This window comes from Diprion similis, chromosome 12, assembly GCF_021155765.1.
Source record: "Diprion similis isolate iyDipSimi1 chromosome 12, iyDipSimi1.1, whole genome shotgun sequence".
In the NCBI taxonomy this organism is placed as follows: Eukaryota; Metazoa; Arthropoda; class Insecta; order Hymenoptera; family Diprionidae; genus Diprion; species Diprion similis.
The window spans coordinates 16,130,298-16,151,044 of NC_060116.1; the positions used below are offsets into that span (position 1 = coordinate 16,130,298).

The 20,747-nt window shown below is 39.4% G+C and overlaps 1 protein-coding gene across 5 annotated transcripts in view; it reads right to left on the reverse strand.

Moving 5' to 3' along the window:
• The window catches only part of LOC124413418 (segmentation protein cap'n'collar), a 122,856-nt gene extending 102,641 nt beyond the window's left edge, over positions 1–20,215 (reverse strand). For 4 of the 5 annotated variants that reach the window (XM_046893975.1, XM_046893974.1, XM_046893973.1 and 1 more), the window contains exon 1: positions 17,326–18,226. In XM_046893975.1, coding sequence (XP_046749931.1) covers positions 17,326–17,793 — 468 coding nt within the window. In that variant the 5' untranslated portion in view covers positions 17,794–18,226. Of the gene's footprint in view, positions 1–17,325; positions 18,227–19,930 lie in introns of those variants that run through there. The other variant, XM_046893977.1, reaches the window with a different exon arrangement.
• Positions 20,216–20,747: the final 532 nt, after the last annotated feature.

Consider the following 20,747-nt stretch of genomic DNA (forward strand, 5'->3'; position numbering starts at 1 on the left):
TTTTTTTTTTACATATCCATTTCCTCCACTCCTGAGAAAGTGACGTTTATAGCGATGTCGGAACTTCTTGCTAAAGAGGGTGCAAAAGCATGTTTCAAATGTGAATACTTTAACCCTGATTAGACTGATCTGGCTAATTGCAGATACGAGGAATGGGTGGAGAAAAAAATTGATTTCTTGCATTTTTGGTAGCTAGTTCATCCAGCGGTTGAAAAACTTTTCGACAATGTTGATTTTCACGACACTTTCAGGTTTCTCGTCGCGACGATCTGAAAGTTGGTAATAGTCAGTAGCTCGAATCTTTTCACAGGATTCGTAATTACTACGGTACAAAGTCTGCTTACCGGATAACCGCGGCTGTTGGATTTGAAATTCGACGTTCGAGAAAATCAGTGTATTTCGATTCGGCGCGATCATAAATAAATATATTTTACACCCATTATTCGCTAGCTGATTTGAAATTGAAATGACGCCGGTGTAATCGGTGTATATTTATCGATATACCTTCTTCTTCTTCTTCTTCTTTTTCGTCTGTTTTCGTATATTATACCGTTTGGCACCGCGACACGCGTCACCTATCTTCTTCATCCATATATGTATATGAGACAATATTCCTAGTAGCCATATCTCATTTGTGTACTTGACAGATACAATCGCTCACACGGCGTTGCTTTTCTTGCCCACAACCGACAGGGCAATTCAGTTCAACCTTGTAACAATTTTACCGCCACACGTTGGTATACCCACAGCCATGTGCCATAGGTATTTCCCTGTACCAGGACTCTACAGCTCATTACAATTGCGAATTCATTGGCGTTCAAGGGTCGTTGAAGAAGTGATTATACCACGTACTTGTTATACCATAAACCGATCGTTTATAAAGGAAATGCCGTTAATGTAATCTTCGAGATTGCAAGAAAGAGAGAGAGAGAGAGAGAATAGCGCGGAGTTGCTGAAATTCGTTTGTCTTCTCGGCGATTTCGCCCATTTTTCCGAATTGAAAATGTGATACTTACATCGTTTTTTCGTTGGCAACATACCAGTTTAATGTTTATCAATTCAAATGAAAGTCACCCCGGTTATCTTATCCCCTTTTAAATCCTGCCGCCACAATGTTGAACGATGTTATAATTTTTCTCTTATCTTACAGACTGACGACTGCGTCTCTACGAAATATATACTGACCTACGATAACAATTGGTAGGTTACATGTGGTGAGGCTTGGTGTCCAACAGGTGTTAACAAATCACCGACACACATATATATCTGACGAGGAGTGCGATTTCCTCGAGTATAAAATCCGCGACTAGGAGTTAAAGAAAAGTTAGCGATAATTTTGAGATGAAAAAAATGTAAATTGCGTCGTCGCCAAATCTCCGCCAAAACTGTGTTTAAATAACAATTATACTCTCTTCTTGTATATCTCACGTGACCCTGGGAGAGCGGAGTCAGCGTTTTTCTTGGCATACGTGCCTCGGCGAATTCGCCACGTGGACAAAACTGACGTAGGTATGCACGTAGGTGTACCTTTGCCCACCACGTCGTGGCATGTCGCATAAATTCACGGTTCACCTGCGACGTACGAAAGAAGGCGACACCTGCGATAGGTACACAGCCACGCGACAAGCTCATCGTCTTGCTCAACAATCAGCCAGAATTTTATCTAGATGTATCCAACCCAAGCTCGGTTCCTAGATTAGACGATAGCTAGCCTGCAGCGCGATGAAAAACATGACAACAACAAGGGTTACAGCCACTCAGAGCGCTAAATTTATCCAGCAACATACATAGTGGACGCTGCAACTTGGTTACGAGGCCTCTGCATAGATTCATCTAGTTATTCGATGTCTATATCCACCTACATACATTGCGTATACAGAGATGCAATGTCACATTGTATCACGCTGTCAACAGCGGATCAACGTTACAATAATTGCCAACAGATTCAACGTAATTTGAAAAGCAACGTTGACTTCATGTGTTAGAGCATAAATTATTTGATCCAGTTTACAGTTGCGCCATATATTGGAACGACTGCGTTCGACTATTTGAATCGAGAGTTGTCTAGCGACAGTGAATACAGGATCGTTCATCAATACATCCATGCAACGTCGCTTTGGGACGTGATAATTTTTGTAATGGTCTCTCGATGTTTAGCCAATTCAGCTGTTATTTGCAGGCCAGGCCGACTCTAAAATCGCACAATAGAAGAGCCTCTGCTTTCTATTCGTAAATTTCTATGCGGGTCCGTACGACTGTCTATATACAACTAACTCGATTCAACACAGTGCATCTTCGATCACTGTAAAGGAACTTGATCGACAGCTTCGGCTATAACGTAGTCCAATTTACGGACCTTGGCCCCTAATCGACTCTACAGACTATCCATGGACTGATATTGTCCAGGGTCAACTAACCGGGGACTTAGAAAAGTAGATTCCGAACACTTGTTGCAGCATTGAACCGTCGTTGTACGTCGGGAAGAGTTTCCTAGAAAAGATCGTTTCCAAGTTGCAACGTTTAGCTGGCGCAAGAATGTGTGAAACTATATTTGGAACGTCGCGGTCAAGATCAAACTGCTTACAGTTCTCATTGGCATCCGAATCGCGAGGCGATTTTGACTATTACTTTGAAAGTTCATGAGGAATGACAATTGAAAGAAAAGCGATTTAGGTACTGCACAAGAATATCGACACTCTTGACACTTTCAATCGACATTCTTAACCACCCTCAGAGATCAGTAATCCGTTTTCTAAGAATTATAACTAAAATGGATACGCTGCTGTTGAAGGTGAAGGTGAAGAAGACTATTGAAGAAGAGGATTTTTGCTGACTTACGGAACACAGCAGCAGACGCAACTGACAGTGAAATCGAAGGTCTGCCTATGCATGGCAATCAGTTTCGAGTGTTGAAGACTCTTTCACCATGATCCCCTTTTCCAAAATGACTTTTCCTCAGACCAGACCGCGAAACTACCATGAAAATATGTTTTCAAAGCACATAATTGTCACTGAGATTTCTGATGCATATTTGTATGACACGCGTTAAGTACAGAGACATCTAAATAAAGTTTGAGGCGTACTTATTTATCTCTGTCTGTTGGAAAGATGTTGGTCGTGTAAATTTTCTTCACACACGAGAAACCTTGAGGCACCGAATAACAACCCCGGTAGTCTAGAATTGCGAGATGATTTAGTAAGTTGGCACTACAAGATATGCGCGTTAGAGTAACAGAATGGAACGAAGATGGAGTCAGGCTTCTGTGATCACGGGGTTTTGTGGCTTGCCGAATCTTCTTGCAACATCTCTAATCGCCTTACTTCCTTAGCGTAAAACGCGCGCTGATTTGTTCATTGCACGCGTAAAGTAGTCGCTCGCCTTGAACGGAAGTAGGATTCTAGTATTCTAGTGTTATAGTGTTAGAGAGCCACGATAATTATCGACAATGGCGTCAAGTCGGTGGAAAGCGACTCATATACATATCATTAATCTCAATGCCCAAAAAAAGCGCGGCGTCAGTATCTCATCGAATATATCTCCATCAATGCACTTAACAGATTTTTGTCACGTAAAGAAAGATGGCGATGCTACCAATCACATAAGTTTTTAAATTTCTGTGGACGTAGCAACTCGTGGGCAAATGTAATAATTTCGAGAAAAGAAAAAGAAAATTTCCCTTTCAAAAATAAAGGAAATCGAGAAGTCCGACGACTTACTGACTTAAGTCAACGACGAAAATTACAATAATAAATGGGGCCAAGCCGAATAATCGCCATGGGCAACGTCATTAGAGGGTCCTTGACTTTCATGTGTGTAATTACGCTGCAGGTAGACATATTCGGGTACTTAGTACTTAGTCGAATCGTGGCATAACGCTGATGCTACAGTGTGTGAAATACACGATTCCAAGATCCAGAGTCTGGTAATTTCGATATACATATACTAAGTGTGGTATACAGATAAAAACTGTCTGTGGATTAGACGACGTACGTCAGGATTATAAATAACTATTTCAAATATACGGTATACGACAATGATGGTGTCCATATACCTAGACATTTACGTATACCTACGTTCTCCGGATGATGAGGGGAGTGGTGGTAACTATTGGACATTGATTGACCAGTAGTGGATAAAGGAAATAATTATGCACATATAAGATTTCGGGAAGATAACGGTAAATTTGACTAAAAACAGGTATAATGTGTACAAAATTGTTGCTCGAGGGCGTTTGATTCTATAAATCGTCGATAAATATTCATTACGAAACTTGCGAAAGGTTCGATTGAAAGATCGTGAGTGAGATTTTCACCAGAGTCCCACTCCTTCTCCGAAAAGATAAGGGTCATGGAATATGTTTAAACGAAGACAAGTTTTACCTATGCCAATACGTTTGAAAGGATATATCTCGATGTAGATTCGTGACGTGTCTATTCAACGTTTTCTACAAACGCGATATATGATTACGTAACGCGACGTTGTATCTTTGACGAGTGAAGCTTGAAAATTTTACTACAATAATAATTACCATAAACACCATAACTGATTACTAACTGAGATCGATTATCGAACGCGGTGTTGGTGGAAGAATGTGCGTAGCAAATTTCGTAATAAAATTCCCCAGAGAAAAATTCCCTAGATAATTGCACAGAGCATTCCAGTCGGTGTTTAGAACATTTATTGCGCAGACTGTACATGTGTATTGCACACAACGGAGCAGCAGAGATGTGGATAGAAGGTGTGTCGGACGTTTATTTGCTTGCTTGCTTGCTTGCTTGTTGCAAGGAGAGATCAAGAGAAGGCGGTGGGACGGAGATTTTTTACTTCTGCAGAGCACTCAAGGTCGATTGGAATAGACGCGCAAAGAGCGAGAAAACAATTTAACTATTTCTACCATTTTGCATGTTTACGTTAAAGTTCCTTGCCTCATCTCGTCGATCGCTTGTTCGCGCTGCAACAGCGAATCTATAGGTATCATCAGCTTATCGAATCGAGCGGTCAGCCAGCCGGCCGTTGGCCAACTAGCGAATTTCTTCTTTTTTTCTTGGATCTTTTTTTTTTCTTATTTCACATGCTTTTTGTACGGGATCGTCTCGTGTGAATTCAAGTCCTCAGCGATTGCTTAATTCTTTTCGCTCTTACACAGGATTTTGTAAAGGGTAATAAGAATGAGATATATTGTACGAAATGAGTCGTTGGGTTATTGAAACAATGCGATTTTTTTTTTTTTTTTCAACCGATGATCCTATAGCAATAAAATATTCAAGATAATGTCTAATTTTCAGGATATACGAGATACAGTGATTGATATTTTATTGAATTTATATCGGAATTGTAGTTTTTTTTTTCTATCATTCTCTGCTTCGATCTCTTTGTTTTAATTTTTCTGTTTTTCTAAAACAAATGTTTGGGAATAATACTGCGAGTTAGAAATGAAAGCATCCAAGCATTTAAATCGACGGTTTAAATGACACAGAATTAAAAACAGAAAAAGATGAAAAGACAGAATTGAAGCAGAAAAATAAAGTGAAACTTCCGATTAGAGATCTTTAAAAGTGAGTAATGAAAACCGTTTTTACTCTACCCCACAGTCAAGGTAAATCACATGCGTCACCGCTGAATGATTTACAGAGATAATCTCATACGCGTATCATAACGGATTTAAAAAATATTTTCAGCCGATAGAAAAACTGCGGCCAAGAATCCGAGAAGCGCGTAAATTACGAGATGAAAAAAAAATAAATGTAAATTCGCAGCCGGTTGAAAAGTGCCGCATCCAAATTCCGTATCAATTATCATCTTCTTCCTACATCCTGAATCGCAATCTCTTTTTATCTGCGTCCTGTGTCGTAAGTACCAAGTTTTGCATCATGTGTATACATAACGAGTTCTGATGTACAAAGGAAGGATGAAAAGTAAGGGAGGGAGGGAGGAAATCGCGAGGGAGGATCGGCAACGAAATTGCTAAATTGATTATCCATCCGGACGAACGTTTAACCGAAACAGATGCGCACGGTACGGACAGACGAAGGTCATGGTCGGGCAACTAACCTATCCTAACTTAACGACCGACGTCTACCCACGCACAGAATCCCGACGACGAGACACCGCCAAATTTCCGAGGTTATCCGTCCCTCGGAGCCACGCAGGGAGATGGACGCGTGGGCGAGAGAAAGAGAGAGGGAGAGAGAGGAACAATAGAGTGTGTCAAGAGCGAGGATAGAAAAATCGCGAGATGTATAGTCTGAACAAAATACATATATACACACACAGTAGAAAAAGAAAAAGAATGAGATAAAAAAAAGTCGTATTAAACGATCAAGAGTTGTTTCCAATTTTTCTTTTCTTTCTTTTTTTTTTTCTTCTTTTTGTTCTTCACGTTGTTCTTGGTAAGAGCGATTCTATTAAATTCAAATCAGTTATTATCGACTAATTCAGTTGAACGTAAGTTTTATATGATTTTCTCTGTAGACTTGACACATGATTTATATATATACATATACATAGATGAAGGTGGAGAAATGAAAACAAAAATCAGAGTAACGTGGAAAAAGAAGTGGAAAAAAAAAAAGAAGAAGATAATTATCCAAGATGTGGGTGAAATTTTGTGCTGAGAATTTGAGGATAAGATTAGAATTTTGTTAATTTATCTAATGTGGAATCGCATTCGGCAGCGATTAGGATAAGTAGGTTGGTGGTTGACGATGAATTTTTGTATTTTATAAACGTTTTTACAAATTCCGAGAGAACCGGCTTTGCGGCGATATATTGCGAAATCGTTCGTCAACGTCGCGGCTGATAAATAAAAAGAGAAATCTTGACGATCGCGAGTCGATATTTAAACGTGGCGACTCAATACATTAAAGCAAACTTTTTCTCTTGAGTTTGTAGATGTGATTTAGTTGAACAAACTGTACATCACGCAGTTTTTTTTTTTTTTTTGAAGAAGAAGAAGAAGAAGAAGAAGAAGAAACAATAATTTGATGAATAGATCATGATTTTTATCCGTATATAAGTTTTCAGTTTATACGATAGATCTGATACATAGTTTATTGAGTTTCATATTTCACGTTATCGGTGATATTTTGGTAATATTTTCCTTCCTTCCATCCCTGCGGCAATTAAACTGGTTATTTGATTTTTTATAATTAAGATAAAAATGAAATATGTATCAGTGTCACTTTTTTACAACTCCCTAAATTATTATACATTCAATGGGAGTGATGAAATTGGACTCTACAAGCCCGTCGTATCTCTCCGTATCGTCTGAGTTAAGATATTGATCATCCGGACGTTAGTTATTCAAATTTAAATTAACTTCGCCTCTCACAGTTACGAGAGAGTCATGCAGGCGGTTGTTTAACGCTATAATTCGTACAACAAATTACAAGCAGGTCACGTTTTCTGATCGCGAGACAGATATATGTCACGGACATACATCACGGACATTTATCAATCAATACCGAACCGATACTTTCATGAAAGATTAGTCAACCTAACCGGCTGATAAGCCCAAACCAACATCATCATCATCATCATCATCATCATCATCCTTCTCTTCCTCCTGCCGCACGAGGATAAAACTCCGTCGCGATTTTTTGTCCCGAGGAAAATAATTCAACGCGTCAGAACTACGGAGTGCAAAAAATTGGTGGGCAATTAAAATCGTTACGCAAATTGAAAATAGTTATAAAACACTATCTGTCGTTATTTAGAATGTTCGAATATTCTCCATGAAAAAAAAAAAAATCGTGGCTTGTTTTTAGTTTTAAATTCTTATCTCCTCCAAGTTTCGTTTCTTCAATTTTCTTTAACACCATGCGCACGTGGAAAATTGGCGGTAAAATTTCGACAAGATATATAATCGGACGACGAAGAAGCCAAAAAATTTTTCGCAATTCGGATCGAAGATTCGCTGCTGCACATGCTGTTGAAGAAATTTTGGCACAAGCCAAATGTCAGTGTCGGTCTTTCGGATGCTCGAGGCGCCGTCTCTTTCCTCTCCTCTTCCATCTTCTTCTCTTCTCTAGACCGCGAATCGAATATATGATCTGGGTCAGGATCTCCTAGTATACTATTACTGCTGCTTCTGCAGTGTTTTTAAGATTCACACGAGGTATACATACACACGTTGAATTTTCGTCGACAGATTACCGAAACGACGATAAACACATCACCATATTTTTGAATAAATAAATCCGTTACGCGCGATGCGACGTCGCTTCTTCGATGACCCCGTTATATTCTGCGTCGTTATTTTACGTAACCTGCCCGGATAGAGACTTGATAATTTGTGGAGGAAGAAGCCGGGAAGAAAACACCTTAAGAGAGATGTATCAAGTTTTTTTACGTTAAGAAAGAAAATATATTGTTTAAAAAAGGTATCTTAAAACGCTTCGGATTTCGCGAAGATACTTTGCGGTCTGATTGTGCCTCAAAAATGATCTGGAAATTAAAAAAATCTGGAATCACTTTGTAATCATACGAGTTAATCATTGCTAGTCATGAGAAATCATTTAAAGATTGAAGGAATCTTTTTGTAATCTTAAGAAATCATATGAAATCTTAAAAAGCACGAGAAGTCACATAGTCAAAGTAAAATTAACATCTCAACTGTCTCTCGTAATCGCTTTATAAAATGTAAGTCATCACGAAATACGTAATCGCTTGTCAATTTTTGTTCCTGTCAAAATCACCTTGGTCGATGCAATTTGCAAGAATCGAGTATACATTATACATATATACCATACAATAATAGTAACAATTAGAAATAGCTGCAGCAGTGACGAAATGATTTCAGTAAATTTATAGCAGATTCGAGATTTCTCCGACAATTTAACCTCATACAAGTCTTTACGTATATATATCCTTCGAAAAAACGATAACGATTACGTCACAAATCGTCTCGTTCAGCTTGTCGGTGAGATAAAATTCTGTTTAAAGAGAGAGAGAGAGAGAGAGAGAGAGAAAAGAGAGAGAGAGAGAGAGAAAGAGAGAAAAGAGAAACTCTTCTCTAGTGATCTCAAGCAAAAGAGAGACGCCTGTGATGCAGTCCTTCGAAATTCGCGGGCCTTTTAAGGTGAGAAGCGTCAGACACCGCGTGTCTTTGTCGTCTTTGGTGTGGAATGGACGCTGTGTAGCAGCCTCGCATCAGCCCTGACCGGAACCTTAATCAGTGTTCTCTGGATTTTTAATTGTCAATAAGAATAAAACGCTGCTTTGCGTATTTGAGTAACTATACATACTTTTCGATTTACTTTTAGTATGAGAAAAAAAAAAAAAAAAAAAAAAAAAATATTTGTGTATTAAAAATTGCAATAGTCAACGAATAAAATCAGAAAATGTAATCGATTAAACAAGGTTGAGGTGGAGACCATGACTGGCCCTGATTATAAACTGGAATAACTCGTATGCGGAGCGATAAATCAGAGAGGAAGAGAAGCCTTGGATTCGCCTTAGTTATCCATGAAGTATTTGGCTAAAATTAAGCCTCCCCGAAATCGAAATATTTATTTCCATGCATGCGGGGTTGCAGCGACGTTAATTTTGAAAATCGAGGCCAAGCATCTGTTTCTCGCGCAAAGTCTGCGGCGGCGGCGGCGGCGGCGACTTACGACCACGTTTTTTCCCTCTCTTATACACGTTGTTCACATTTTATTTCACCCATTTTATCCATTGCATGCAACGCTCCACTTTGTCCGATTATTTTGGTTATCGAGGTCAGTGTGCATCGGAGGCTGCGACGCAACGCAGGCATACGGCATCGTCGGAATTAATTTGCATTCTCTGACAGATGAAACGCGATCATATGTATGTCTAATTACGTGTCGCATCTGCAGTCCAGGCGAGATAATATCTAAAAATGAAAATACAAAGAAAAATAAAAGAAATAGACGCAAGTTAGTCAAATTCTGACAAGTTTTTTTTTTTTTTATCAGAAAGAAACTAAGGACCGTGAATTTCGAACGGAATAGTCGACGGTTTACGTTATCGAGTACCTTAATTTCGTTGTTGACTGATTCGCGTAGTTTGTTCAATTAATTTCAATGAATAATAGCTTGTAGCGTGTGAGAATAAATTTTGCATGAGTCGTCCGACATGATGGGGGTGGTGGGTATTACCAATCATGAATAAATCTTGAAATGAGCGTTATTTATGTATAAAATTGTATTCAGATCGATCGTTCAATAAATTTGGTAAATAATCCATATTACATGAAAGAAATCGAGAGTGTTGTGATTTATCGAAATTGGTTATATTCCATTCAAACAAAGACAGTAAAGTATTTTTTGTTTCAAGCTGTTGAGCTTAGCTCAGTTTTTTTTTTTAAGTGAAAATAATAATAAAACAATACAAATTGTTTCCACGAGGATTGTACACATGATCATTTTAGCTTCCGGCTTAGCAAGCTGATCGATTGAAAATTCAGGAATCTATTTGCTCACCGTCTCAAAGAAATTTCAAAACTGCTTTTCTTTTACTCTTTTCTAAGAATAAATAATTATTTCCTCAGAGACAGAGAGAGAGAGAGAGAGAGAGAGATGGATGGATAGAGAGCGAAAGAGAAACAAAGAACCGGTTTTTCTCTCTCGTGGTTGGGAATTTTTACATTTTTACCGGAAATCGTATAACGGCACGATACGATGCTGCGGAACGGAGAGTGCAAGATACAGCATATACATATACCACTTGTGTATACATATAGTTCTGAATTTCTGAATCATCGTCCGAATGCAGTACACGTGTGGTGCAGTTTGCTCGCGAAGGACGTTTGCAGCGCGACACCTCGATGCCTATAGCCGTCCTACTGATCCAGATAAGATACGTAGGCGAGGGGGAGGAGGAGGAGGGTGATTATACTGCACTGGAGTTTTAAAAAAAAATTTGTTCGAAATGGTTGACGTTGATAATTGCGCGAATATAACAAGAAAAAGAGAAAATCAGCGACAAATGTTGACGTCAGAGTCGTTCGTTTGTCAAACAAGTTTGAAATATTTAAATACGAAACCCTGAATCAATGAAAATATCTTTTTCATATTTTTTTTTTCATTACGTACTGTAGTAGGCAACGATTTTTTGGTCCGTGAGTGTTGCAGTCGTTGCAACGACGGATGCACTGAGTGCGGTGTACCGAGTCACTTCATCAAAAGTCAGTGACCATCACGTCGTACTGAGTGTATGTACGTATTTTTCTTATTCTTCTTTTTTTTTCTACTAAAATAAAGAGATTTATAAGAACGACGACGAGGGAAAAAGGAGAAAAAGAAAGTTGTTTTCGACAAACGCGAAGACCCGAGTCGCCTGCGACTGTTGATTGTCACTGATAAGTGATCGTGTACAAATAGTCAAGGAATTTCAATACGGATGTGATTTTGAAAACGTACAAGACTGAAGTTAGTAACGTTAACGTAACGAAAAATAAAAATTTTAAAAGAACTTTCAACGAGTTGACTTTTCAAAATATAAAAATCTTTTCTTCTTTGTTATAATTTATTAACTGAATTTCAGACAATTTCTTAAGATTGCGCAGTAACGAATTTCCTAAGCATACATAGTTTTGAGAAACGGATTGAAAAAAATCTACAAACGAAAGAAGACGGAGAGGAAAAAAAAGAAACGAATCTGTCACAGGCGGCAGTTGGTATGAGTGAAATAAATAAAAACACACCAAGGAATTAGTTATCCTGCCAAATGAATATATTCAACAACTCTGCAAGCTGCACTAATTCCTGCAATAATTCCAAAAGCGTAAAACCCGTCGTATTTTCACACTTGGTCGAAAGTCGATCACTTGAGAAACAGACACTTGTTGTCTATATTTGGCAAAGGGATCGAGGAGATCAAATGCAATTGGTTAGCCTAGATCGAGACACGGACGAGTATGGCTCGTTTTCGCGGCTTCAATTCTTCTCGTTTCTGTTCACACACAAACACTCACACGCACACATACACACAAAGTGACATAGAAACGAGCCGTAAAAGTCACGAGTACAAACTTACATAAATACCCGTGTGTGACTTATACGGTTATAACTACCTAAGCGTGAAATGCACATCATTTGCGTTGGTAAAGTACCTTCCACATGTAGTATATATATATTACGATACACGTCACGTGATCCAAAAATAATCGTCACTTTTTATCAATTTCTTTACAATTTTTTTCCAAAGTCATTTTTCAAAGAAAATGGAAAAGAAGAACAGCTTGATTTTCAGTAAGTTCTCGTTGCTTCATCGTCACGTCTGGATACACATCGATTCAAGTATAACGATACGTTATGTACATACGTATGCATGTGATTATTTGGCACATGAGACAATTATTCGCAGTGTAAAGATTTCCATCGCGAATTGCTTTTGAATTTTTTATATACATATATGTATATAGGTATGCATATCTGCCATTCTATACGAGGACAATGACACGTAGTAGTTTACAATGTCAGTTGAAGAAACAAACACGTGTTCTTGCAGACGACACATAAGAATGCACGCCGAGTATAACTGATTGCTCTGTGTTTGTATCGAGTGCATGAGTGCAGCCAGCTGCGGTGTAATGCAGGCGTACTTTTTAAAACGCTGACAGTAAGCAGCTTTGTAAAGCGAAAGTTTGGTGTACCTACCGCAGGGGATGCTTGCCAATTTCGTTAAAATAAGTCGGAAAATCAACACCTGCCTGCCTGCCTGTCCGACGGTACTTTTAACTGGCTAAGCGACGTTATTATAACACGTGGAAGTAAACATATTACTAATCGTAAGTGCTATGATGATATTATTGATATTCACTCCGTGTGTTGCAATCGAACAAGTTTTTATGTACGATTCATTTTGTATTACGCGTCAGATTAGTGTCTAGAAATAAATTCCGCCTTGTGTTGTAATCATTTGTTTTGTTTTCAAATTGGAGTTTGCGATCGGTAAAGACGATGAAAACGTCGGATGAACGGGTAAAATTGTGTCATCGACGAAGAGAAGTAAAACAATAGAATTTCGTCGAATTTCTTGAATAACTTATCAAAATTGAGAGACTAATTAAAAATTGTCAGTTGTGTTGTTATTCTGCACATTTATTGACCGTACATTCGTGGCAATTGAAATTTTATATCATGGCCGAAAGAATACGATGATTCTGGGTACGAAATGAAACTGAATTTTTTAGTCGTAGTAAGAAAAATATTACAGTCACATGATGCGTTACTATTAATTTTACATTTTTGCTTTACGTCTGTTGCTATAACTCGACGTATGTTCCTGCAAAAATTGAGTGATATATTGTTAGATGCCTGAATTAGACCGACAAAATATAGCAGCAAAGTAAAGAAACAAGTAGGTGTATAAATCTTGCAATTAAAACCTGCCGAAAATATATAGTTTTCATATTAAACAGTTACTTTTGACAAATTGACCTGCCTAATCGTATAAAATTTATTGTATTGCAACAAAATTTGCAATACTCGACTATTCTAGTTCCTGCCAAAAGTCAGAAGAAACTGTGCCCAGTAGAAAAGAAGAAGAAGAAGAAGAAGAAAAGAGCGATTATTATTGGCACCGGCAAGGAGAAGGCAGGAGGAGAAACGCAATGCAGGGATAGAATGTGTCTGTCTGCATTCACACATGTGTGGCAGTGCAGCAGCAGCAGCAGCAGGGAATTAAAGATACGTCGCGAATCGGACTTTGTTATATTTTCGCAAGGTCGCGTCAGGGGACAAGAGCGAAGGTAACGAACGCACTCTCGTTTAGCGATTGCCTACGTCTATAGTCTACCTCCTCCTCCTCCTCCTCTTCCTCCTCCACCTCCTCATCGTCGTCCTCATCCTCTCACTCCCTCCCTTTCTCTCTTCGTACCGTGAGGTTACCAGCGGTTGTAAAAATAAATTCTGCCTGCACGATACCGCCGCAGAACCGACGACGAAGAGGAGGAGGAGGAGGAGGAGGAGGAGGAGGAGGTGGAGAGATTATTTTGCGAGAACGGTAGACGCTGTCATCGGCCGCGAACTTTCGAGAACAATTTTTCTTACTAACAGCAGTGCGAGATAAGAGAGTTAAAGGAACATAGTGAAGAAGAGAAGAGAAGAAGAAGATCCAGCGAGGATGAAGTTAGTAACGTTAACGTAACGATACAACGGGTTACAAAACTGTGGGAAAATCAATATTGCATATAATTTTAAACCGACTTTCGAGAAGTTTGCTTTGCAAAATACAAGTATATTTCGTTTGCCAAATTCCAGAAATTCCCAAAGGTACGAGGTGACGATTTTTCCGAAACCCAAATCGCTTACAGTAACGTTATTAACGCGTGATACGAAGAAGATGTCGAGAGACTGGCTAGACAGATTTAGTTGAAAAACTTGGCGCGGCAAACAAAGAGAGTAACTTAGAAAACAAAACAAAACAACAAGAAAACTAAAAAATTTTCACATATATTCTTACAGAGCTCGAATAAATTCGGATATTGTTATTACATCTACTGCATGTTACATATTTCTCCCCTTCTTACCTGAGCTAAAAAATTTGTTTGTTACTTTTACAATTGCTAATAGAATACTCTATGCGTGATAGAAAAAAATTACTTGACATTGCTGTCTATAGTGACAAGGTGATGAGCTATCAAAAAAACAGCAGGATACAGGTAGAAAAATTCATCGAGCATAGATTTTCGCTAGTCAGAGACTCTGACGTAGATGCAGACGCAGATCGTCCACCACACTTGAACTCAAAGTGTGCTTACACTGTTTACAGAATTCTCTCTGTACCGACGGCGCGGAAAAAACACGTTTTTTTTTTATTTTTATAATTTTTTTTATCTTTTCTTTTCTTCTCTTCTCATTCGGTTATACGTGCAGGTCGATTTTACAAAGTCTGTTGCAAAAGAAAAGATTAAATATTTGAACTCGTTTACATGCATAAACACACACACACACATGGCATTAGCTGTAAGTCGTCACTTGCGCGAATAGAAGCAACGCGGGGCGGAAAAGAAATTTCTTTTATTACTGTATGTGAAATTTTTATTCCCAAGACGTGTGTGCAATTCGTTCGGCTGCAAGGAACGAACATTGTTTCGTCATGTTTTAACATGACTCACGATTACACGGCGTGTACAGCATCACTGTAATCATTGAATCGCATGTGAAACGCATTTGAACAATGATTTCATAATATATGTAATATACGCAACGATTTTCTACCAACGAAAGTTGAGATTTTTAATGGAGAAAGAAAAAGAGAGAATTGGAAGGAAACAGATTCGTTCTGTACATTGAATCTGCAAAAAAACTGAATTTTCGAATAAACAAACATGTAAACGTTGACGTCGTCCTCATTTTTACTACTAGAATAGCCGATTGATAAAAGCACCAGAATATCGAATTTTCGTATAATTATGAAAGTGTGAAAAATGAAAATATAGAAATTCGATATACAAAAAAGTCAAAACGTAAAACGGAAAAATCTAAAACCTGTATATATATACGATTCTGTAATATCGAGACGAATTCTGACGGTTTCATACTTCGCTAATACATTTTCTGACCTTCATTCTTTTTCTTCTTCATGCTTCGACTTTATACATTTTTATATTCTATGAATTAAATTTTGGCTATATCTCAAAAACTCGATGATGTACCCCTCTCACATTTTTATCCCCCGTAACACTTTAGAATTGAAATGCCCTCTGCCTTTGAAAATTTCTTTCACTACCCCAACGGCGGGTTTTCACCCCCAAAAAGGCTGCCTTCGGTTCGCCACCCTCTGGGCGTCGGCGCCCCTGGAAAAGCCCCAGACAGGGTGAAAGGCCGACGAACGCTGTTGTAACCTGTTGTACGGTTGTTCAACCCGAAGGGTCGGAGCAAGTGTGACCTTTTCGTTCTCTTTCTTCTCCTTTCTCTCATACAGCTCGTCGTCACGAATTACATTGAAAAGGAAATTGTACTGCAGGTTTCTTTCTCGCTCTTTTTTCTTCAAACTCCTTCCGATTTTTTCAAAGATTTTCCAGATAAATAATTGATTTATTTTTTTACGCACGAGTTTTAACAATGAATCTAATCGGATAAGAATAATTTGTTTTTCCTTTTATTTTGTGGTTTTAAACTTTAAAAAATAAGTGAAGACTCAAAAATTTATTCTTTGGTTGATTTAATTTTTAATTGAAAAACGTTAAGGATAAGTGAATGAGTGTGTGATGATGAATTTGGTGACGAAGTGTTTTTTAAACCGAATATTATGTTCGATACGTTATCTATAACACAAGATAACTGGATCGATGATGGATAGATTATTCGCGATTTAAACAATAATATTTAAAGCATATAGATTGCAGTTCAATAAAGTGTAGGTAGGTTGCTTATATGGAGAGAGCGCAGTCGGACCGTAAAAGATATTCATCAGCGATTCTTTGTTTACAATCTGCTAAGCAGTGGGTGTAATTTAAATCTATAAGGATTGAATCAACCAGTCAATGACTTTTCACCTCAAAGTGACATTTAAATAACTTGTGCACGAAATCCAGACATTGCAGGCTCGTCGTTTCAGGCTATTATCTCGCTTGCAAAAGAGCGAGAGAGAGAGAATCGTGTGATATCGGTGCAGGTGGGTATGTAGGCATACTAATTACTAGACTCGAAAAACAAGAGTTGAGAGGAAAAATTCCAAACCTTTTCTCTCTTCAATGTCTTACGCTGTGATTAATTATATTATACATATTTGAAAACTAAAAGTCTTCAAGATTTTTCCTAAAGTCTTATAAGAACAAGGGTTACGCTAAGAATATTTATAATTTCCAAGGAAAATGCTGATGAATTCAGTGTTATAAAAGAAGGTTTGTAAAGTTTTCTGTCTCAGGTTTTGTTGGATTTAGTAATTAGTTAGCGGCTTGAAATAGCCAACAACGACGGAAGGAAACCAAAGTTTTATACAACGACTGCAAGAAAGAAAGGTTGATAAGCTGATAAAAATACGTTGAAGGTTTGTTGATTAATACAAACACAAGGCACGACCAAAAAATAAGCAACTCAAGACAATAATCACACGAAATAAACATTTCATCTTTAACTTCACTCAAACCTTCCATCTTCTTTGTTTTCTATCTATAAGAAATAGAAACAAACAAGTTTCTCCACAAAACTTCAACAGAATATTGAACCGGAATACGCGGCTAACTTTAAACAAAGCCTTTGTCAGCCGCAATGACTATTCTTGAGAAAGAAACGGACCTAAACGAACCTAATCACGATTGTTCTCGGTACAAACGTCGAGTCAAAGTAAACGTCGGCTGAAAACCTGCGGTAAGAAGAAATATTGTTGACAAAAAAAATGCTGTCGCTCACCTCCTGGGTAAGTTCAGCAGCACCGACAGGACTGGCGGGATTATTGTCGACGCTGGGAGGTTCAGGGTCGTTGATAATCCTGGCAGGATCATTTGAGGTAGAAAGGACGCTGGGTCCGGCGATAACGACGTCTCTCCCAGGTTCTTCGATGTTAAGTAAATAAGCGTGAATGTCGTTCTGCTGGGAGTTTATCCTGTTGTAACGACCGAGGGAATTCAAGTCTTCGAATAGGTCTCTCTCGTAATTGAGCAGCACCGAGTCCAGGTTCTTCGGGTGTACGAACATGGGGCGATGGACGATCGTCTGGGCGTCGGTGTGCCATCCCGAGCCGTTGTGAAGGTCCAGAGAGCCGACGCCGATCGTCCGAATATCCAAGCCAAGGTACGAGTCGGGATCGACGCGGAGGAGCGAGAGGAGTAGAGCGAGCTGCAGCAGCTCCTCTCGGTAAAGTTTTTTCAAGCACAGCATTTCTGTTCCAGTCTATGATATCTCGTAGGGAGTCTTTTGGTTTAGCGATATTAAAGCCAAGTTCGACGAGGAGATTGAAAAGAGGATTTCCAGTCCTCGCTCAGAGCAGACGCAGAGGCTGCGTTCCGATGTTAAGTACAAAGAGCGGAATAAGGCAGCACATCGTCACCACTCACGGTATTAAAAATAATAATTCATATATTATATCACTCACAATGAAAAATAATAATCGACGGTTTATATCGGGAGGCACGACCTCCTGGTTCGACTGTCAGATCGGAAATAAAGCCGGAGAGAAGCAGCTCCGAGCAGCTAGTCATAGGTCAGTTACTCGGTATCTGTGCCCAAAAATAACCTCAAAACACACACGGTGTTGTACGTCAAAGTAAGAATTAGAGTCCGCGCATTCGACGTCAGCGGAGTTTCGAATCAATCGAAAAGAGAATGAAAAACAAAGAAAAGAAAAGAAAAGAAAAGAAAAGAAAAAAACAAATGAAAATAAAACACAAAGCAGACGAAAGTGAAGGTAGTCACACAACACACCGTTGATGACAGCTCTTTAAACTGACAGCCTCGCCACGATTTAAGAGGACATAAACAAAGGAACGTCGACGCGTGTATTCCCGCGAAATCCTTAAAACTCGCACCAAAATTATCGACGTTCACTTATTGGCAAGGTGAGTAAAAAAAATTTCACCGATCACTGACAGTTCGTTGGGTCGTTCGTCTGCCTGGCAGCTAACAGCGAAGCCGGTCGCACGACGAACCGCGTTTCAAAGATTGCAAAGTTGAGGCTTGCGTCGACCGCACAGTTGAACGTTCCACTAAACCATCTCGTCCCGGTATTTGTCACTGGCCCGCTGTCACCCTCGAGAATTAATTATCGACACCACGCCACGTCGAGACGCCCCTTTAATAAAATAAAAGGCCTCCTCGATCCTCTAGTTACCGACGTTGATTCCCTTTTATTTTGCAGAGAAACGAACTGGCGCACACCTATACTCGGCAGGATCGCTGACGATATGTGACTCAGCAGCCGGAGTTACGGCAACGTTGTATGTGCTGCGCGGCCAGGGACGTACCAATCGGGGGTTCCCCCCTCCACGATCCCCCATCCGCGCCCCGCTAGGCGGACGGCGAGACGCCAAATCGACCGATCGAGTCGTCGTTTGCTTGGAGTTTAATTCACTCTTTGTATCGATTAAACCGGCCGATCTGGAATTACGCGTCGTTACCGATTTTCGTTGATTCGATATTTTTACGTTACGTAGATATATCTGCCTATGGCTGTCCGGCGGCTTACCGACGAAACCGCTGTTTCATTGGCCGATCAACTTTGTCACGACCTTTGTAATTATAACATCATTATCAAGGAAAACGTTAAGTCACGGGATTCGGGGATTTGACGAATTTTTGTGAGAACGCGATGTCTGATAATAATATTTACGAAATTTGTGTACGATTTAATAATCGCCGTTGATATAAACCTCTCGTTGTTCAATTCGACGATCTAATGTTTTTCTACGATTGTATAAACCTCCGTGCGTTAAGTGTGGAAGCTATTGAGTCGAGACACGACTTCAGGCCCGATCTTGTGTAACAGATAAAGTGTCGATATGGATCGATCATTGCGCTATTTCTACTATCTACGGTACTTCGACATCTTTCAGAATTTGAGATATTCAATGGGATCTCTTCGCCTGTTTGTACGTCTATGGGAAGATCGTCCAGCGTGGCAGAAATGTAGTAGGTTTAAACGTAGCGGCGCGAATTTTCTTGTAACGCATGATGTAATGTAGAACAGAATGAAGTACGAATAAAACTTATCAACGCTGTCGTTTGATTGTGTAAACTTGTTGCACGGGCGTAAAATCTCACTCAACGATGCTCAATAAGAACTGCATAGGTTGATCGGAAGTATGTTAATAAATAATATAATACGCGATGCTTGGCTTCCACCATCAGCAATTTGAAATAATCAGAGAGCGAGTTGGCTGCCGTCATCGCGAACTTTGCCCGCGATCAAGTGTTGCAACCAGCGTTGCCAATTGTACAAACAAAATCATGAATTACGCAGGTACACGAATGTACATCGCGAGCGTGGTGCTAGGTATTGCAATTGATTCATGGCTCTTACCTTAAGCGACGTCATTCTTCCGCTTCGTGGTGCTGCTGCAGGTGATTTGTCGAGTCGAGGGGCGGACTGAATACTAACGAATTCTTCCAATTCTCTCATGATGTCAGCCATGGCAGATCAGACGGTGATAAAATAATAACCGGCGGCGAAATGTTGTCCGAAACACTGCGCTGTAGATCGCTTTCCCTACGTACGTATGTATGTCGTGTGTACTTTTACGAGAAACGCGATGACGCCTATCGCACTTCCACTTTTCACTATATCACGTTCTCACAATTCTTATCCACCGATTTTCAAATTTTCAAACCTTTTTCTAATCGCTGTTTGTTTGTCGATGGAATTTCAGGGTGTTTCGCCTGATAAAATATAAAATATGAACAGTGAATGGCAGCCGCATACGTCTCTCTTCTCCCACCAAGCCTAACCGTCACGTTACTGACGTCATCCTCTGATTTCAGCCAGTTTGAATCAGTCCCGCGCTCCCGCGCGTATTTCGAACGCGTCTTTTAACCGCCCGACTGCGCACTGACTTGACTCTTCGTTTACTGCGCATATCCTTAACCAATCCTCGGTCCTTGATGAAATCCAATAGGCTGAATAAACAACCGGAATATCAAACCTAGGATAAGATATTGATCGTGAATATAACCGTTCGCTTCGTTGAATAATCGTTGAATGTTTTTTTGTCACGTTTATCTGACTGTTCGTAGTTCGCTACTTATCTACTCGTTGTACTGAATTTAGATATCATTTCGGCAATTCGTTCTTGCGCTTCTTTCTTTCTATCATTTTATTTACAAGAATTGGATTGGATAAT